The sequence below is a fragment of the Dendronephthya gigantea genome, unplaced genomic scaffold (assembly GCF_004324835.1).
Source record: "Dendronephthya gigantea isolate DGI-Jeju-01 unplaced genomic scaffold, DenGig_1.0 000020F, whole genome shotgun sequence".
Taxonomy (NCBI): Eukaryota; Metazoa; Cnidaria; class Anthozoa; order Malacalcyonacea; family Nephtheidae; genus Dendronephthya; species Dendronephthya gigantea.
The window spans coordinates 884,136-903,749 of NW_021163030.1; the positions used below are offsets into that span (position 1 = coordinate 884,136).

Below are 19,614 nucleotides of genomic sequence, written 5' to 3' on the forward strand. Positions count from 1 at the left end.
TTTTGGCTTTATTTTAACACAAGCTGCGACATGAAAGGAGTTGTAATGATTTAAAATGTTCTTCTCGCGGTAGCGTTAATCGGTCAAAAACAATGAAGAACTGAGAACTATCAAAACGACGCGTGAATTTCTCCGGCTGTGCCGACGTGAACGTGAATGGGTTGTTGACTTGTTGTGCGCGGCTCCGACGTAAACACAACCGTTACATATATACTAATAGCCAGCTATACATTTATCATTTTTCTTCAACACATGCATGCAGCTCTAGTCTTGTTATTTAATTATCTTTTGAGTTTCTTAACTTCGTAGAAACTATTCTTTGGCCCAGAAAGATCTTTTCCTGTCACCAAGCAAGAAAACATAAACAAAAATTAAAGAGCTCAATACTTGATTTGTGAATATAATTAAGATTAATTATTTTCATTCCAGGAGGTCTGAACAGATCATTGAATATACACAGTTTTTAAACGGTGAAAATATGTTTACATACACGATTCATGTTTTAAAAGTATCGAGGAAGATGGATCAACTGTTGTTTTCTCAAGACATGGTTCTTCACCCGTCTCATGCCCTTCATGACTCGGGGCTGAATCTGCGGAGAAAGTCCTGTCTGATGTCCAAAATAGTTTTATTTTCATTTTGCTGAGATAACGGCAAAATTCTCGTCGAAAATCTTCGTTACATGAAAGGTATATACACGGGTTTACGGCTGCGTTTCCAAAATCCAAAATATTGAAAAATACAATAATATCGTCGAATTGCGATGATTTTGCGGAACCGAAGTCTTTAATCAGCCACAAAATTGATGTAGGCAAGTTACAAAACGCAAATGCTGCTGTTATGACAATCAACATTCGGATTACTTTAGTTGATTCCTCGTTTCTTGTTCGTTCCAAGATGCGATTTTCACTTCTGTGACTTCCTTTCTTTAATTCAATTCCAACCATTGTGTACGCGAGAGTAATTGCAGTAAGTGGAAGGACGAATTGTGCGAAAAACAAGACCAAGGTGTATGTTTTCCGTGCATTTTCAGTTGGCCAGGTTTCATTACAAATATGATCCTTTGTGATTCTAAGATATATTGCATAGGGCAGCACCACAACTATCCCTAACAACCAAATAACTACAAGTGATACTTTAACTTGAGCAATAGATAGTTGACGACGTAAAGGAAAAACCACGGCCCAAAAACGAGACAAGGCCAGTGCCATTAATGTGAAAGCAGACACACAAATAGACAATGTCATAAGTGGATACAATAGGTTACAAAAGAAATGTGCAAACGGCCATGTTGTTGTTTCAGTTATGACAATATCCAAAGGAACGTATAACGTATATAAAACATCGGAAATAGCTAGGTTTAGGATGAGAAAATTTGTGATAGTCTTCATTTTCCTTCGGCGAGTTATTATTAAACAGACCATAATATTTCCTGGCATACTTATGAGGAATATTAATCCATACAATGTATATTTCAACGCTCGAAACCACGCCACATCTGCTATGCTACTTGGTTCAATGGTGGTTAATGTTCCACTGATGGTGGTTGATGTTTGGTTATTCAGATCTCCATCCATGGTACTTGTAATATTCATCAAAAAGTTTCTGTGAAGAAACGAAATAGAGCATGGAATTACATGTTATCGTGAAATTGTGCAATATACGAGTATACTGTTTAAAACAAATCTTGCGTTACGACGGTTACGTCGGGCCCAGCATGCATTCCAGCTAAAAATGCATATATATACGGCAATTATGTTCGTTATTAGACTAAGTATAAGAAAAGATACAACAAGATAATGAGTATATTGTTAATAAAAATTTTAGCCAAAAGCATTCGGATATATTAGTAGTTGTGGCAGTCAATTGCATAGCCTATATACATGCAAGATGGAGATCTTTTTATAACCGAACATTATTTAACTTGAAAAAATGAACAGCAGATCGAAGGAATATTTTTACTCACCATGCAACATTTCACTCTAAATTTTCATGACATTTATATTATGATTTTTTAGAATCCCATTGACATTGTTTCTGGTTTTTTCTGCATGGCAAAACCAGACTGAATATTGAATATATATCCGTTCTCTACTCACTCTAGCTCACCGAGCTTAACAAACACGAAAAACACATTTCAGTCTATATATCGTCATGCAGATATATACGTTAAAAGGTCATTTTAAATGACGTCAAAAACCTGACAATTGTATATAATTGTACACTATTTGCGGTTTTAAAAGCGGTGGTATATATACTGAGTTAATTTAATGATTTGTTTGACGCAATATTGACCGTTTTTAACTGTATAGTCTATTAGGATATTGATAAATAATATCGCACTGGCCACGATTTCATTAAGAATATATACCTTAAATTGAAAATAAACACTAAAGCTAGCTAAATAGTTATATAGCTATGATATATATGGTTAAACCACAAAAATAAACGGTTATAGCAATAAACAAACTACGATTTGTCCAACAGCCTACGGTGCAGTAATTGACAACACTGATCGTCCATTATCTTACATGGCTCAAAAATCCATATGGTCACAACAGGGTGTGGAAACTGTTTGTTTTTTATATATGTTTGGAAATGTAGAACGATTTTTTTTTCTCGTTTCGGCATGATTATAAAACATTGTTTATGTATATCATGATAAGAATTTTTTTTTTGAAACTGTATCTTGAAAACATGCACACAAACATCTATATTAGAATATTAAGTGTTATAATACAATGATGTGAGACGTGACTTATTTATTTATAACAAGGAATTTTTGTTTGAAATTTGTTATAGCAAGCATGCATTCAGTGTATAGTGCATGAGACATGCAATTAAGCGACTGCTTAATTGTTACTTATCCAACCCTTTACTATAAGTATAAGCTCTATATTTATAGGGTCCAGAAGTGTATATACCAAAATATATTGAACCGCAGATATCTATATCTGTATGTCATACATGCATGCATGCAATAAACCTTCAAATTGGAAAAGAGGTCTATAGACAATCCATATGCTTTTTGTCTTTCAGTGCCAGCAAATTGACTTATATGATAGATATGAATGTTTCCATATATGCACATGCCGGAAATCGAAGCGCGGAATATTGAGTTAGTAATATTTGTTTCTTCGAAAATAAAAGACCAATTTTCATTTTTATTCTTAGACGGCTCAATATATATAGGCTACAGCAACAGTATAGTGCATGACACTTGTTTTTTATATTGAGACGCATTTCTTCACAAAGTTGTATATACAGGCATGTTGTTATCAATAGTGTTTACGCCAGCGTGCATTAGACACTTGTAAGATTTTGATGCGATTCCAGTAAAGACAAGACTGTAAAATTCCATCATGCGTAAAAAAACTACTGAGAACATGAGAAAGAACGCGTAGCCGGGGTGCGATTATGCGGGTTAGTCAAACTGAACTCGATAGTTTTGTTTCTTTTACTCATGCAGCCTATATTACAATATATAACACCGGTCAGCCATGGAGTGTTATATTGCAATTCAATCTGCGTGTTCCGGTCGATTTGAATATTCTAAAAAACAACGGGTCGAATACCGGCTTGTCTATCAAGGACAAGGTTGACATAAAGTAAAACGGAATATACTTACAATTTTCTTTGAAACATGAATTCGTTTGTAAATATATTTGAATGTAATATACTCAGCTCCGTTCTTAGATAAACGAAAGTATAAATTTCTACAATCAACTTGATTCAAACGAGGTGAACGACTTCACATGCACACATGTGTCTGTTAATTACAGTACACATACATGAGTGAATTTAAATTTAGGATAAAAAGTGTTTCCGGTGTCACTAGAACTTCCTTTCGTCTCGTCTAGATGAATATTAACAGCATGCAAATAAGGATTGATACGCTTCGATCGTGGCCATCTTGCTCTCGCTTTCCAGTTTACAATAAAAACAAAACAAGTAAAAAAGTGCATAAATAATTATTGCATGTATAGCCCCTATGGCTATGGCTCCACGCGACAATTGATTGACAATAAGGTGCATGCTATTCAATTTTATCCATGGCCATCAGTTATTTCTATGCAAGCGACTGCTTTGTAATTAATTAAATTCTAAAATTTTTGTTGGAAATTTAATAAATAAATGAATGATAAAATTAATAACTGCATGTCGCAGAAAGGCGTCGAAAATAATAAAGTAATAATAAGCATCGAATGCTACGAAAATCCGCAAACCACTTTCTGTCGTGATCGTGGAGAATAAATGTAGTAAGTGAATGAAAGCAGTGGAGATTGAACTTATCCCGACCAGATTCCCTGACAGAATTTAAAAACAACGAAGTGAATATATTTTTAAAACAATTTTCAGAATAAATTAAAAAGTTGTTTGTTATATATTGAAAAAGTCAGTTTAGGTTGCTATTCTATTTTGTTTCGAGGAATATGTCATTCTCGTTCATCTGTTTTGCCCGATAATTTGGGTAATTATTGCTTTCATAGCAGGCGTTTGTCATGTTGCACTCACCACGTCTCACCTTTTGGCTGTGACGGCGCATGTTTACGCATGCATTAAGCTCCTCTGAGTCAACTTTGTGAAATTACGTTGCCCTGAAGCTATACGAAAATGTAACCTAACTTATACCATAGGCTTCGTCTTTGAAAAGCGATAATACACGCGTCAACACACCTAATTTCATTTTTCAAGACAATTTTATCTAGATCTTGTATACGTAAAATAATTAGTATTTGCACCTGCATGCATGGCAAAAAAAAGAAATGTTTTTTGTGGACCCCAAAGGGATGTCATTAGTATATTTGCATTGAATATAGATAAATTGAAAAGCATCAGCGTTTTCCCAATTTACTAATGGAAAACCTGCAGTAGTTGACAATATACTATATGTAGTTGCATGTAAACATAGCTATATACCTGCTATAAAATGAATGGATACTTTTTAGGTAGAAATCAAATTGAAGACTTGAGAAGATTGAGACTAGAGAAATTAAAAATATTTTAGCATTTAGACAAGATGCGTGTTCTATTGTTTATGGCTATATATACTATTGCAATGATTCAGGTCTCTAAACAGTTCATACGCTGGAGCCTACAGTAATTGAAGAGTTTAATATATGCCCATAGGCATAGCTGGAAAGGTCGAGCTATTAAAAGTTGTAGCAAAATGTAGCTAACCAAATAAATATATGTCAACTACTTATGGCGTCTCAACTACCGGGGCTAAACGGATAAAGCGAAAGCCCGGGTGAATATAGAAACACTAATTTTCGAACCCTGAATAAAAAAAATATCGCATGGCATATACCATGTAACATTAAAGTCAGCATTGTTTCGAATAAATATCATTTACAGAAAACGGTTGTGGGTTCCCGCATAAGTTGAACTGTGGTTTAAATTGAAATTAAATGCGACTCTTATACGCAAACAAATTTAATGTTTTTAAATGTTTTTTTTTACCATTTCTTTATAGTTTGCAGTTTAAAAGACCTATAGTCTACATGGAATTGCTTTTTATGAGCCAATCGCTCCACGAAAACATATCTATACATGTATTTAAGTAAAACGGCAGTAGATTTGTGGCGTCTAATTTTTTAAGTTTGCATGATTTAGTATAGATTTATGTATCGTAATTAAACGCGCACGGCGCACGCATAAATCCATTTAGCTTATGTCGTATACACTCCTCGAGAAAATCATTTAACTAAAGCGTACTTACATAAAAACTCGAAAAGCCCAACGCAGATTTTCAAATTGGCTGCCTTCAGTATAATATTCGAAGTGTGTCAGATAGTTTAAATAACATGAACGTACGGTGTTATGAAAAGCAAATAATACCAAAGAAGACAATTTAAACTTGGAATTATACGGGTAACATGCTTAGAATGTTCCACCTGATAGGTGGAAAATTAATAAAATTAATGAAATTAAACTCTTACGTTTGACGTCAGAAAACTAGAAATATCCGTATATTCTGACTGGGGATGGGGTGGGGAGTTACATGGAGTGTATTTGTGATAACCGGAATTATAGGGCTTGCAAGGTGAAAAGATAGAAGATTCGAAAATTCGCAATAACCTTCTTTAATAACCGCAAGTCGTCAGGATAGGAAGCCGGGAGGGAAGGAAGAAGAGGATGCTCTAGGTTTCCGATTAAAGGTTGAAATTTGAGGTTGAGAGAAATACTCATATTACACGCATAGGTAGACGTCTTTTCCATGCAGTAGTGACGTACGTGTCACTGGAATTATGCATAAATTGTATGAGCGAATCCGGAAGATGTTGTTTATGAGCACATTTTTTTAAATGCAGGAATTTAAAACCAATTCATGATTGTGTCGTAAATCAAGTGCACAATATTCACAAATATAGGAAGGTGAAAGTGTCAGTATATACTTATACTATTTGCTATGTAGGAAGATGAAAAAAATGAAAGCTGAATAGTTGCAGGAAAGCTAGCGGTGAGCTAGACATCTATAATCTCACCTAAGGTTGGTTTTCTGTTGAAATTTGCACGTGGAGCCGTCGCTATAACGCATGTATAGACAGTGGCGTAACTAGAACAATAATTGGGTGGGTGGGTGGGTGGCTGGGGGTTTTGGGGGTTGGTAAATATTTATATATCCACTTCTGCCCGATGGATTTCTTTTGTAAGTGCAATAGCTTAAAATAGAAATCCGTCAGGCAGAACTGAATATATGAATATTAACCCCCCCCCCCAATTATCTTTCTAGTTTCACCCCTGTGTTTATAGGTCCTAATCTGCATGTTTACATAAAACGTGCTTTGATCCTGCCAAAACACAAGGATTTTCATGTCGAATGTGAGCTGATAGTAATTTTAGGGAAGCAAAACTGCCAGAACTAAAGAATATTTGTAAAGGATAAAAAAAGCAGCTTTTATAAGATAAGTATGAGACAGTAACATGCATGTGATATATATGCTATACGTTTTAAACGGCTCCTCATTACTACCGATTCAACAATTATTTTATTAAATGGGACGTTTTGTACATTCAATTAGGAACATCAACCAAACATTTGAGTCTCCGCGTAAATTAATTAACATAACAAACGCCAAAACATTTATCAATAAGATGCGGTAAAAACAGTGTAAGATAAGAATACACATCCTATATTTTTGATATTTTGTCTACATCAGAAGTCATAGATAATGAATCAGCTGGTGCAAAAATTAACAATCTATGAAGCAGGCTTTCTGGCTAGCATAAATCGAGTAGATGCATTTTTTCTTGGACTGAAAACTGAAAAATTGCCGCTATTAGATCTGGGATGACAAATATCTTTGTTGTCCATATACTTCTCAGTTTTTGAAAAGAGAACAAGGCGTGATCCCCAACTTTCAAACGGACACTTCATTTTTTTGCCAATTTTTTAAGATTCAAAGATTTTACCCCTTTTAAAAGAGTCGAGAACCTCTTGCCCAGGCTAATAAAAATTGTTCACATGCATGCAAGCTCTTTTTTGTGCATATCAAACTCTGTGTAGACAAAAGGTATATCGTGTTTCAAGTTAGCGCGCTTCCAGCTGCGCGGCTATATTATTTGACTCAAAATTCGTGGTTTTTTCCTGCTCGTGCGTTGTGCGTAAAAAATACATCTTAGTTACCAGCGGGATTTAAAAATTTCACCTTCGGCACGTCTGGTAATGCAATTTTCATACAGATTCATCACGTTCTAGACCTGGACTTTGGGGTTTTTTAGTACGCCGCTATTATAGAATTTCACCGCTGAGTGACCTACTCACGGCGGAAGTGAGAGGGAAACTGGAGCTAGCGCTGTTGCAATACATTGTGACGTCTAGTTACTTCCATTTTTGGAATCTACATGATTTGGCGCAAATTTTGATACCAAATTCATACATATTCAAAGCGAATTAAGAGTGGACCAATGGCTCTATATCTTCGGTTTTTCGGGGTTTCTTTCTCGATTTTGGTTTTGTTTACCTCATAAATTCATTCCGTCGAAGGGATAGAGCATGAATACGAACAAAGTACGCCTTTTCTACGGACTACAGTTCCTTCTTTTAATTACGAAATAAGCAAGTAAGTATTAAAATTATAAATTTTTGATGATTGTCCATATTAAAAGTTTAAAATATCTTTGTTCGGAGTTGATAAACACTCTGTGTCTATATTTCAGCTTACTCATATATACTTTATCAAAAGAGAGGCACTGAGCAAAAGAACGGAGAAACCTATGGCTATGAATCTTCTTTTAGTTGACGTGTTTGCGGACGAAAACTCATTATTATTAATGTATTCATCGGCAAAACGCCGAGATGGGCCGGCTTCAAAATTCGCTTCATGAATTCGCTTCGATCTCAACGCCATCTTTGTTTATGGCCGCGCGGTATTGCTCTCAAAAGAGACTAGACTCTAGCTAGGGCAAATGTCCCAATTTGTACTACAAGAGTTTGATATGTAAGTTCTTTCTCTAACAGAAATTTTCTGTTTTATATAGCTAGCCATCAATCATCAGTCGTCGAATACGCCATTTTCTGGCGGACTCAACCATGGTCGAATACTCCATTTTCTGGCAGACTCAACCATACTCCATTTTTTGGCGGCTCGACCATGGTCGAACAAGCCGTTTTCCGCCGGACTCGACCATGGTCGAATTACTCGAATACGCCGTTTTCTGGCGGACTCGACCAAAAACGCCGAAAAACGGTGTATAGGCACTATTGAGAAGGCACTAACGAGAATGCAAAGTTGACTGTCTGAATGTCTTTTTTGCTGTTTTACTGCTGTAATGTTTATGAAAATGCTGATAATAAATGTTTGATGTTTATGAATGATCTCTGTTATTGTTTATTTTAGAGATTCGGCCATGCAGAGACTGGGGAGAGTATTCAGGGATAATTAAGGTAGTTTTTAGTCGATATACATTTTTTTTTCGAACCATATCCGGTCCATATATGTTTAATAGCAGTATTTTTTTGTATGTAAAAGAAAAGTTTGGAAAGCACGCCAAAAAAAAAAATTTGGAAAGAACGTAAAGACGCCCAAAAGAGATCATCCAGCTCTATGCCACAATCTAACCGGTGATATTACAACCAGCTGCGATATTCAGCATAGATTACAACTACGAAAGGTGCAAGGACAGTTGCTATAGGAAGAACTCCCCCCCATAACTCACATCTTAACGGCCGTCTAAGGGGGAGATGCACTACGGCCCCCAGACCATGATGTATGTGCACCTAACCGTTACGTCTCAGTGAGAAACAGAGTGGGCTGTATGCCACAAGCCTAGCGTCATAGACGAATCAGCTACAGTGGCAAGCCTTGAGAGCGAAGATAAATTTAACGTATTTAAACTTTTCCTGGTCTTGGGAGGCGGTCCCTAACAAGTATATGCACAGAAAACGACAAATGATGCACACGCTTGGAAATGTCAAGACTTAAACGCCTAAACGTTTTTTAAGTGATTTTAGCGGGAAATTTTAGTGTTTTGATATTCTTTTAGAAATTTTAGTGTTTTTGAAACAATCCTTGCTGGTTTTAAACGTCAAAATAGTAATTTTCTCGAAAGGAAACTCACTATAAATGACTGAACGACTTAGTTTACTAAAAAGTTTTGTTTATTTTGTGTTTAGTATACGACCATGGTCGAGTCCGCCGGAAAACGGCTTATTCGACCATGGTCGAGTCCGCCGAAAATGGCCGACTCGACCGTGGTCGAATACGCCGTTTTCTGGCGGACTAGACCATGGTCGAAATCAGAATCATAAAGCGAGAATGAATTTTGTGGTTGTTTTTACGTAGCTATGAACACAAAGTCGTAAAACCTTTGTAAGTACATCTCAAACTGTACGATTCGTAACGTCCTATAGCCAGTGAACAAATCAATAGTCAATAAACTTCAACTGTTATTGTGTCAAATTAATACTTCGTAGCTGTGCGAAATAAACTTATTTCCTGTTTTTTCTTCGGTCACTAGAATAATGTTAAATTTGGTAGCTCAAACGCTTAATGCATGTATACAAGTTGAAGTAAATGCTCTTGAATTATTATAGATAAATGAGAAATACTTCTCAAGCTTTGCTCTATATTTATGTTTGTCACTTCACGCAGATTTTTATTAGCGCGTTCTAGGTCAGATTGTGAATGAAATTGAATGACTTTGAAGTCATGTCTATATATACTAAAAATTAATTACGACATGGGTATATATATAAATATATGTATATATACATAAAATGAATTTTTAGCTAATTGATTCTATGCATCTGTGTCGTGATGGTGTAGAGGGGGGGTCAAATTAAATTGATTAAGAAGTAATACAGAGAAATTGCACGTTTGTTTAATATATTAATTGCTGCATGTTCATGCATGCAGTATAATCTGCACATAACATCGTCATGTCAAGAAGGGAAGTGACATTGAAAGCTGATGATCGATTATAGTTGATAAAATACTTAAAGCATACCTTATTTCCCTATTTATTTACTATTATTTATGCACCGTGTTGCCAGTGTGATTCCTCAACATCTTGCAATGACTATATAACTTTGAACAATATGGTTCGACTTTAGCTAGTTCCGGCAAGAAATGGCTGAATCGAGCTGCATTATAGTGTAAGGTATGCATGCATGTATATTAATTATGTATTGATATACCAAGTTTAAAAGCCAATATAACCGGACGCCTTTTCATAAAAGAAAAAGATAAATTATAATAGAGACATGTAGTGTGTCTGGTGAAGAAATCTGAAGTAGCTTGCAGTAGCACGAAACGTTTCAACCTTTTCCAAGTGAAGGCTAAAATCATTAAAACCTTCATTAAAATATTTCAACACGCTCCAGCACTGCCCTAATAGTTTCCTGTTGACGGTTACGTGGATGGTACACGGCTTGCATGATGTCAGATCACGTTGCTAACTTTTACCAATATAGAAATTGGCCTGGAATTTGAAACAATAGACACGTGACTGACATCATTGATTTGAAGCCCGCGAACCAACTGTTAGCAAAGAAAATTCTGTTAAATCTTATAAATTTGGTGTAAGGATTGGAATTGTAGGGAATGTATAGTTGTTCCTTTTTCCGCTCTAAAATTAACGCAAATATGATCATGCAAGTAGGAATAACTAATAAGCATACGTTAAGATGTCTGCATCAAACTGTATCTGCATAACTCTCATACTCCACAACTAAGGCTAGTTCTATATTTTTATGAAAATTGGCTCGAAAATTGGCATAAGACATGAAACAAGATGGCAAAACAGTGTAATATACACGTCTAGCTAATATACCTGTCTACTAGATCTTTCGTGTACTAAATTTCACTTTAAATAAACTAGCACCGAAACTGATCCCGCGCATTTAGCGTAAATAAATTGTAACAAAATTACCCCCCGCCTGTAACACGTGAATTGAATTTCTGCAGGGGGTAACAGGGGAAAAGAGGGAAATTTGAATGTGACAGGTGGCAGGAAACACCTGCACAGTGTAGTCAGAGAGTTTAAAAAAATCTATCATGGAATACATAGGGCGATCTGAACACAGTTTTGCCTCACTTGGCCTCACCATACAACATAAATTGCTATTCGTTGGTTTAAAATTAGTGAATTTGCAAGGAATATACGACATATTTCTTTAATGTTATTGCTTATAGCTAGCTTACGCAATGAAATTTGTATCAAGTGCAAATAGTGCGACATGTAAGTCAAACTCAACAGATTAATGGATGAGACAGACACATTTGTATATATACAGCACTACCACTCTGTATGGAATGGTTGACATGCAGAATTTGGTCTAAGCCTATAAATAAACAAGTCTACTTTAGAATTCTGAGTCTCACAAAGTTACATCTTCCCTTAATTTCAATAATTTGGGGCATATACATCTATATCCATTATATAACTAAGGAGAATTAAAAGATATACCTCATTATTACTTTCTATATATAATCCAAAATGAACACTGTTGTTACAGCTTCATGTTTTATGCTTCTTCTCTGGCTGATTACGCTCCTCCGATTCAATCTAGTCAACTATCTTCTCTTTATACTATGTATATAATAAAACTAATAATTTATTCTAAGTATATAGCAATAACGCCACCCGTCGTGACAATGATAACTTGGACTCTATTTATATTAGAACACATGCATGCATGGGCAGTAATTGAGTTACCAGTTATTCATAATTATCGTGTCTAAGTTTAGAGTCCCTCACATGCATCTGCAGTAAAGAGTCTATTATTGTCGGTCCTTTCACGCTACTACAGATAAAGGCTAGTTTCCACTCCGGAAAAATCTCCTTTAGATCGGAACGGACAGGAAAATTTCCTTTGTCGGTGAGTTCTCAGGCGGTGTTTATACAAAGGAAACTTTCCTGTCCTGTCCGATCCTTAAAATGCCATTTTGCGACGACATGACTTTATACAAAACATGCATTTCCCGCCGACATGGCACTTCGGAGGGGAGGCTGCGCATGCATGGGTCTCCATGTAACGTGTTTAAAATCGAACCTGCTACCTAGCCACATAAGCTCGTGTGCAGCTTAACAACAAAAATAAATACTGGCTTATAAAAGTTATAAGCAAATAGCGTATGTAATTAATGGTTAATTTTTCATCTCAGTTCAGCTAGTTCAAGGCCTATATAATTATATATATGCATATATAATAATGCAATAAACAACAGCAAAAAATAATTGAAGAATATTAATATTGCGCAGCAACGGATGATTTTTTTAGGTGCAGTAATATATAAACAATTAGTTTCTACACATAAATGATTTAGTCGCTCTATTGTGACGACTGCATGGGGCATGCAAACATCCGACAATGCATGCATGGTCAACCAATATATTTTTATTTGAAAGTGCAAATATTTATACCAAAACGCGAGATATAAACGTTTATTAGCCGCAACATAACCTAACATCAGTTAGTGATGCCGTACGAATGTCTACGTCGGACTACGATTAAAAAGTTCCTTTAGTTTATATGCATGAAATCAAAAACTACGAAATTAAAGATGAAAGTTAAAAATGGCCGATGAATTACTGCATGCATGAGCAATAAATTAATTAATTATTGTCTTTCAACTTATAAATGCATGCAGATTTCAGTTTTCTACAAAATGCTGCATGTATACATAACAAATATATGCAGTATACTGCCATCATGCATATACGATATTGTCATAATCGACGTTGTAAAATAATGTTGAATTTCCTTCTTTTCCTTCCTTCTTTAACGCTGCATGCATGCATGCTAGGAAAATAAATCACATCTCAGCTTCAGGTATAATATATATATACGTATATGCATCTTTGGTTGAAATTTTTTTTATTTCGAGAATGTTCTCACAAAAGAAGGAGTTATTTCAGTTTCAGAAATGACATGCCGCTTTTAGTTCATGAAATATATTTTGACAAAAAGCGACTAGCTGTCCGCTAGCTCTCTTGGATAAACCTCTACCCTTATTAATTACAATTTTGATGATGCATGTCATTATTATCATGTACCTATGCATAGTTTGTTCAATCCTCGAGAGAAAATTAGTGTTGAATCAAAAATCACAGGTGTCAAAAAGTCTTCGAGATGTTCACAGAAATGTGACGTATCGTGCATTAATCCAAGATGGCGGAGTCTCAATTTCCTTCAAATGACATATTTAATGAACCAATTAAGTCGTAATTCTCGAAAAAAAAATTAATGCGGGCTCATTATGTCATGATTACAGCAGAAAGATTCCTAGTTCAACCGCCTTTCTAATACAATAACCTTATGATAAGAAATTAAAGAAAACTGAAATTACAATCCGACACACAATTTGGCTGCATGCATGATTCAGTTGATTTTGTGAGTGATTCAATAAACTGTCGTTTATGAAGTTTACTATATAGACAGCTAGGACAGGACTTCCAAGAAAGGAAATTCATTCCTGTTATATGGTTATATTAATTGGTACGTTATGTAATCGTTAATATGATGCCACATCTTGAGCCTGGATTTCTATACTTGCATGCAACGATATTTGCACTGTCTTGCAGAGATATATATAATAGGAGAAAAAGTTGGCTAGCGAAATATTTGCATATTTCTCTGATTGTGCGCCCAAAGTGTGTGCAACCATTATTGAATATCGCAATAAATTTTAAAATATAAATTGTTTTTAAAGATTTCTCTAAAGGTATACCCGACCATGCATGCAAGAAGGCCATGCAGTGCCAAGCCTCTTTAAGAGTAAAGCCAGCAATGGTGTAAAAGCGGTATGTTTATTTTTTTTGTCAAATATTTTGATTCAGTTTTGAAAAGAAGATGCCATGCGTAATTTTACTTATAGAATCTTGTAATCCAACCCGCAGGATGTATTACAGCGTGTAAAATAGAAAAGTGTGTAGTATATGTTGATACGAACAAGTATATGAAGCATAGAAATTCAGATAATACGTAGCAACTCGGGGGGTGCTGAAATACTTTTACCTCCCCAAATATTGGCAATTTGAATCAGTAAATATTTTACTGAAATATCTGTGTTGGATATCGTAATAGCGCACAACGAACATTTTTCTTAATGTTTTCACCTCGTTGCCTTGGCGGTTACCTTGAAAATCGGAATATGTTACGTTGTTGGTTGTTACAGCCTTGTGTGTGACTATTATATAATATATATTATATATATTATATTATATATATATATATATATATATATATATATATGAAAAATCATTCATGTAATATTTATATATAAGATTGTTTACTTGGATAAGGTAGTAAAGAGCATCAACAACATCTGCTTTGCTACTTACTAAAAAGTAATTACATATTTATGTAATTAATTAGAGGTTTATATACCTTAACGAACTTAGCTGTTGTGGATTATCTTTATTCAATTCAGATGCTCGTGAAAGACAGTGAAGCAAATCAGAATGTTCCAAGGACTGATATGAAATTGTATCTGTTTACTTATATTTATTTGGTAAATCAGTTTTTCAAGCAAGTTAATTATTTCCAATTTTCAAACCGATAGATATACTAATAATGTTGGCAGGTTTTCCACTAATTAAAATCAGCGGTAAATGACCGTGACATGCATTAATAATTTTTGTTTACTCGTAAAAGCACATGCGATTTTAGAGACCTGTGGCAGGTTGTTCGAAAGGCGTTTAGCTTAAACGGTAGATGAGCCAAAACTAAAAATTGTTCAATATATATAAGTGGATAATTTTGTTTTCCATTCTTAACTAATCTTGCACCGTTTAAACTAAACGCCTTTCGAACAATCGACCCCTGTCATATGTTGCAGGTTACAAGAAAACGTCGGACACTATACTGGGCATATTATAGCGATATATTTATCTCGTGAAATATGTAGTTTCACGTCTTAAAATTTCGATGTTTTAATTGTTATATGAAATCATAAATATGAAAGTCAGAAAGACTTTGACCTAGCCGATTTGACGAAGGTGATTATCACTCCAAAGAAGCCGTTCAGACATCTCGACTGAGCCCTAAAAATCTATATTAAATGCCCTTAGATAACATTAAAATGAATACCAATTATTTCACGTCGGTGAAAGATATTGTTAATTATTGAAACTCGGAGTACGATTATAAACGATACTTTCTTTCTATAGTACCGTTGTTAAAGACATTTACTTTGCATATATTGAAGTATTGCATGAGTACCATGCATTATGAAAAGCATCAAGAGAAGTAGCCGAGCTGTGAAGGACATGCGCTTTTTTAGTTGAGCATCATTGAGCACCACATGAAAGACATTTATTTACCTTCTATTTTTATAAGCATATAGAGTATCGTAATGAAAGACATTAACTTCGAATTCAAAACAAAGAGTACCGTTGTGAGAAAACTGAAACACATACAATTGTACAGTTGTACTTAAAATGTATCCGCATGCATGAGGATAACATAATAATATCAAAGATTTTGCATCATTGCATGCACATTCCATATATGTCGCCGTATATACTACAACCACAACAAGTCTAATTTAAAAAAAGTTCTTATCTCTGACGTTGAATCTTTGAATTAATGTTTTTTTTTTCTTTCCAGCATACGACAAACACGCGAACTTAATACGACATACGACGAACACGCGTAATATGAAAGTGAGTTTTTCAATTTCCATTTATCACGGAGATGGATGGTCGGTTGGTTAACTTGGACCTTATGGCTATAGTATATATAAAGTAATGAAAAAGGTCTATAAGACTATATTCATACCGTACGATTGACCAAGTATATAAACATTTAGCTTTTGGCATTTATTTATTTTGGCATTATATAGGGAAGAATAATAATTCTTTTCATGGCAAGATGCTTTTGAGTGTTTTACATATTTGGCTGACGACGTAATTCAGACCTCGAATCAATTCAGACATCTTATCAGTGCAGATCTGTCTTGCGAGATTTCATTGAAAAAACCATGAAGACTGCAGTCTGCAAGGTAGACTAATTGTGCAGCCGTAGTTCTTTTCGAACGACTATAATACCGATTAACAACAGTGAAAACCCATAAGCCAATACGAGCGCAAAGATTTATTGGGAATATAACTAAAATGCATGGAAATAATTACGGTTCAGTACACTGGAAATTGGAAAATATCACATTATCACATGGTCACCTTAAGCTAGAGTATGCTTGAGTCTAGACCTATTATTTTATTTTACAACCCTCATGTACATGCATAATAATACGTTTCACATTTATTTTGTGGCAAGCATTTCTGAAGTAAATGACTTTATCTCTTGCTAACACTCTCGAGACTGACAAAATAAATTATGTGGAATTAACTTATTCGAATTAACACTTGCATTGAAATGAAGACCGCCCACTTAAATGACTTTAATTTAGGAAACCACTATTAATTCAATCATGGTCTCCTGGTAGGTGCTTAATTGAAAATGTTGAACTTGATTTACCCGTAGCCACTAGTCAGGCGTTCACACGAAATACACGGAAAAAATAATCGAAAAAACGGTTGGATATTATAAGATAAGGAACTACAAATATTCACGCTTAGCACAGCCACAGGTAATCACACTTGCGCCACTTAGTGATAAGAATGAAAGGTTAACTGAATTATAAATAAAATTACAAAAATTTAACCCTTTGGCTATATATGCATGAGAAAGTTCATCCGTCTTTTTTATATATAAAATCATGGCTGTATTGCGTTCCTTAAACAATCCTCGCAATGTAAATCATGCATGCATGGATGTAAAATTACTAAAATACGTCTTCCTGACAATTCTACATCTAATATACGTACGAGATTATATCACAAATTTTGGCTAATTAATTTAAAGGGCATGACATGCATTGTCATTGGTTGTACAGGCCAGACGTAATTCAGGCAAAATGTTTGTTGTACTTGCATGTGTCTGGTAATTTCTACGTGATTCATTGTGCTTGCTTGCAGCCGTTTTGACGTGCGTTTGCGCGTAAACATTAAATAAAAAAAATGTTGCCTAATATTTTCCAGCTGTGACATTGCATTGGAATTGCATTTAAACATATCTTGGCTCTTCCTGCTTACCACCGGATCCCGCAATTGGCCGAACGAGGACCGAGCTTAATTCATGCAGTGGCTAGCTGTTATTAAAACGATTGCTATCGGATTTTAAATACTTTGTAAACATTCGTGACTAATATTACTGAGATGCAATCGAGGAAAGTCTATCATATTTAAATAATTAATGCTCAACATACCAGGGAATTTGGAAATAGAGCTCTTCAGCACAAGATTCACATCTCAGATTCGCCTTTGATTTTCGTCGTGAAATTGAACAGGTGAACTTTGTATGACAATTGATTTAATCCAAACCTATATATCCTAAAAGGAAAGCATTTACTGAACTCTTCTTCCCATGCACTTGACGCAATCAAGACAAATGTCTTTCTACTCAAGTGTCAGTGATTGCTCACAGATGTATAGCTACGCGTGATTTTTTCCGGATATGACGATTAACAAAAATATCAAAACCACGATCCAATAGCAGGATGTTTATTTTGATCTTTTAAATTGTTATTTCATAATCATTCTGGCTAGAGTTGGTTTGCTTAAAATATTTTCAGTTTTAGTTTTTCTTTCAGCAATTTAATTAACTTTTATTTATTCAAATATCAGCGTGCAAGTATAAGTAAAAACTTTGAAGAGAAACAAATTTGGAAAAACAGAGTCATTGTCAATGAAGATTTGGATTAAAACGATTACTGATGAGAAAGGCGATTTCGGGATTGCTTTATTCTTCGTAATTCAATAGTAATTCCTGTATAAAATTGTCACCTCACTCGAATGCTGTATACCAGAGCGATTTTAAGGCAGTTCAATATTGGCAGTAATATAGATTTTAGTCATCATTTTAAGACATATTTGATTCCGACGGAAACGACAGTGATTACAGGTTGTAGGCACGTAGCTGGGCTTTCGATTGGTATTTTAAGCGAGACTTCATGACTGCTTGAGAACAGCTCTTAAGATCACGTTTATTAGCTGGGATTTACGTGGAATGCAGTTCCCAATTCTGCACATGCAGACTGCATGTTGTTCTGATTGTTGTTTGTTTACAAGATACAATAGCAACCGGTTAACAACACTGGAAAGTAAGTGAAGTATTTGTTGCTTTTTTCTCTGAATATAATTAAGTTGGTTTTTATCATTATTATTTGAATAATTCCTTAAAGTTGTTATCTATGACCAAATTACTCATGCACCACCGAAGGAGTTCAATAGTGGCATTAATTTATGCACTATATAGATAAACAGACATCAGGAAGACTGGTTTTTGTTCTAGTGTAAAAAGTTTATGATATCTTAGTAATGTTTATATATAAAAGAAAAGAAAACCTTTTTACAGAAAATCTTTCTCAAATCATAACAACAAGAAATGGCTATATTCTGAAATCATCATTCCATATTCAAATTTTGTTATAGTTCTTGTTATTATGATTGAATATAGCTATATATAAAGAGAGATATCTTGGAAAGTCAGCTTAAAAACGGTTCTTTCTACTGAAATTACAGGATGTTAAATAGACTATATACTATAGATTATGAATTATGTTCCAGTCGTGTACGTATTATTAACACAGTCTCATCAGAATCAGATAACAATGATTTACCTCAACCTCGATAATTCCTGATACCGGCATATCAGTATTACAAACACGTCATCCTCCAAAATTCGTTGAATAAAACCAATTTAGCAATTTAATTTTTATCGCCCCGTCTGTATGATAACTCAACTGTCAGAATTTTGCGAGAATACATGGTATTAAACTTCTTCAACATATTTTTTCACGAATTCCAGTCTAATAGTGCGTTTAAACCTCATGTCAATAAGCACTCAATCAAGTACCTTAATTGTTACGCATATTTACTTTCGCTTATTATCATACCATCGGTATTAACTTTGGCCATAGATGGGAAAAAATGGCAGTATTTGTTAACAGCCGGTAGTATTATTAGCGTATATAAAGGTGTAAAAAGTGTGTTTTCAGATCAGATTAATCAAATTCCCCAGGGCAGAAGCTCTGCGCTCGGCTCTGCGTGTTTGAGGGCTTTGAGCGTAGGCTTGCTTGACCGCCATTCACAGCTGGACCGAGC

The 19,614-nt window shown here is 34.9% G+C and overlaps 1 protein-coding gene across 3 annotated transcripts; it reads right to left on the bottom strand.

The window, feature by feature from the left end:
- Nucleotides 1-384: 384 nt before the first annotated feature.
- Nucleotides 385-19,304, bottom strand: LOC114521369 (neuropeptide FF receptor 2-like). Of its 3 annotated transcripts, XM_028541787.1 has the most exons (3): nucleotides 19,131-19,304; nucleotides 17,718-17,841; nucleotides 385-1,605 (listed from the first exon to the last, which is right to left on the bottom strand). In XM_028541787.1, exon 3 carries the CDS (start codon nucleotides 1,593-1,595, stop codon nucleotides 483-485), a length of 1,113 nt encoding a protein of 370 aa, XP_028397588.1. In that variant the 5' UTR covers nucleotides 1,596-1,605; nucleotides 17,718-17,841; nucleotides 19,131-19,304; the 3' UTR covers nucleotides 385-482. The 3 variants fall into 3 exon arrangements, with proteins under 3 accessions (XP_028397588.1, XP_028397589.1, XP_028397590.1); XM_028541788.1 differs by lacking the exon at nucleotides 19,131-19,304 and having other exon boundaries at nucleotides 17,718-17,889; XM_028541789.1 differs by lacking the exons at nucleotides 17,718-17,841; nucleotides 19,131-19,304 and adding an exon at nucleotides 1,967-2,041.
- Nucleotides 19,305-19,614: the final 310 nt, after the last annotated feature.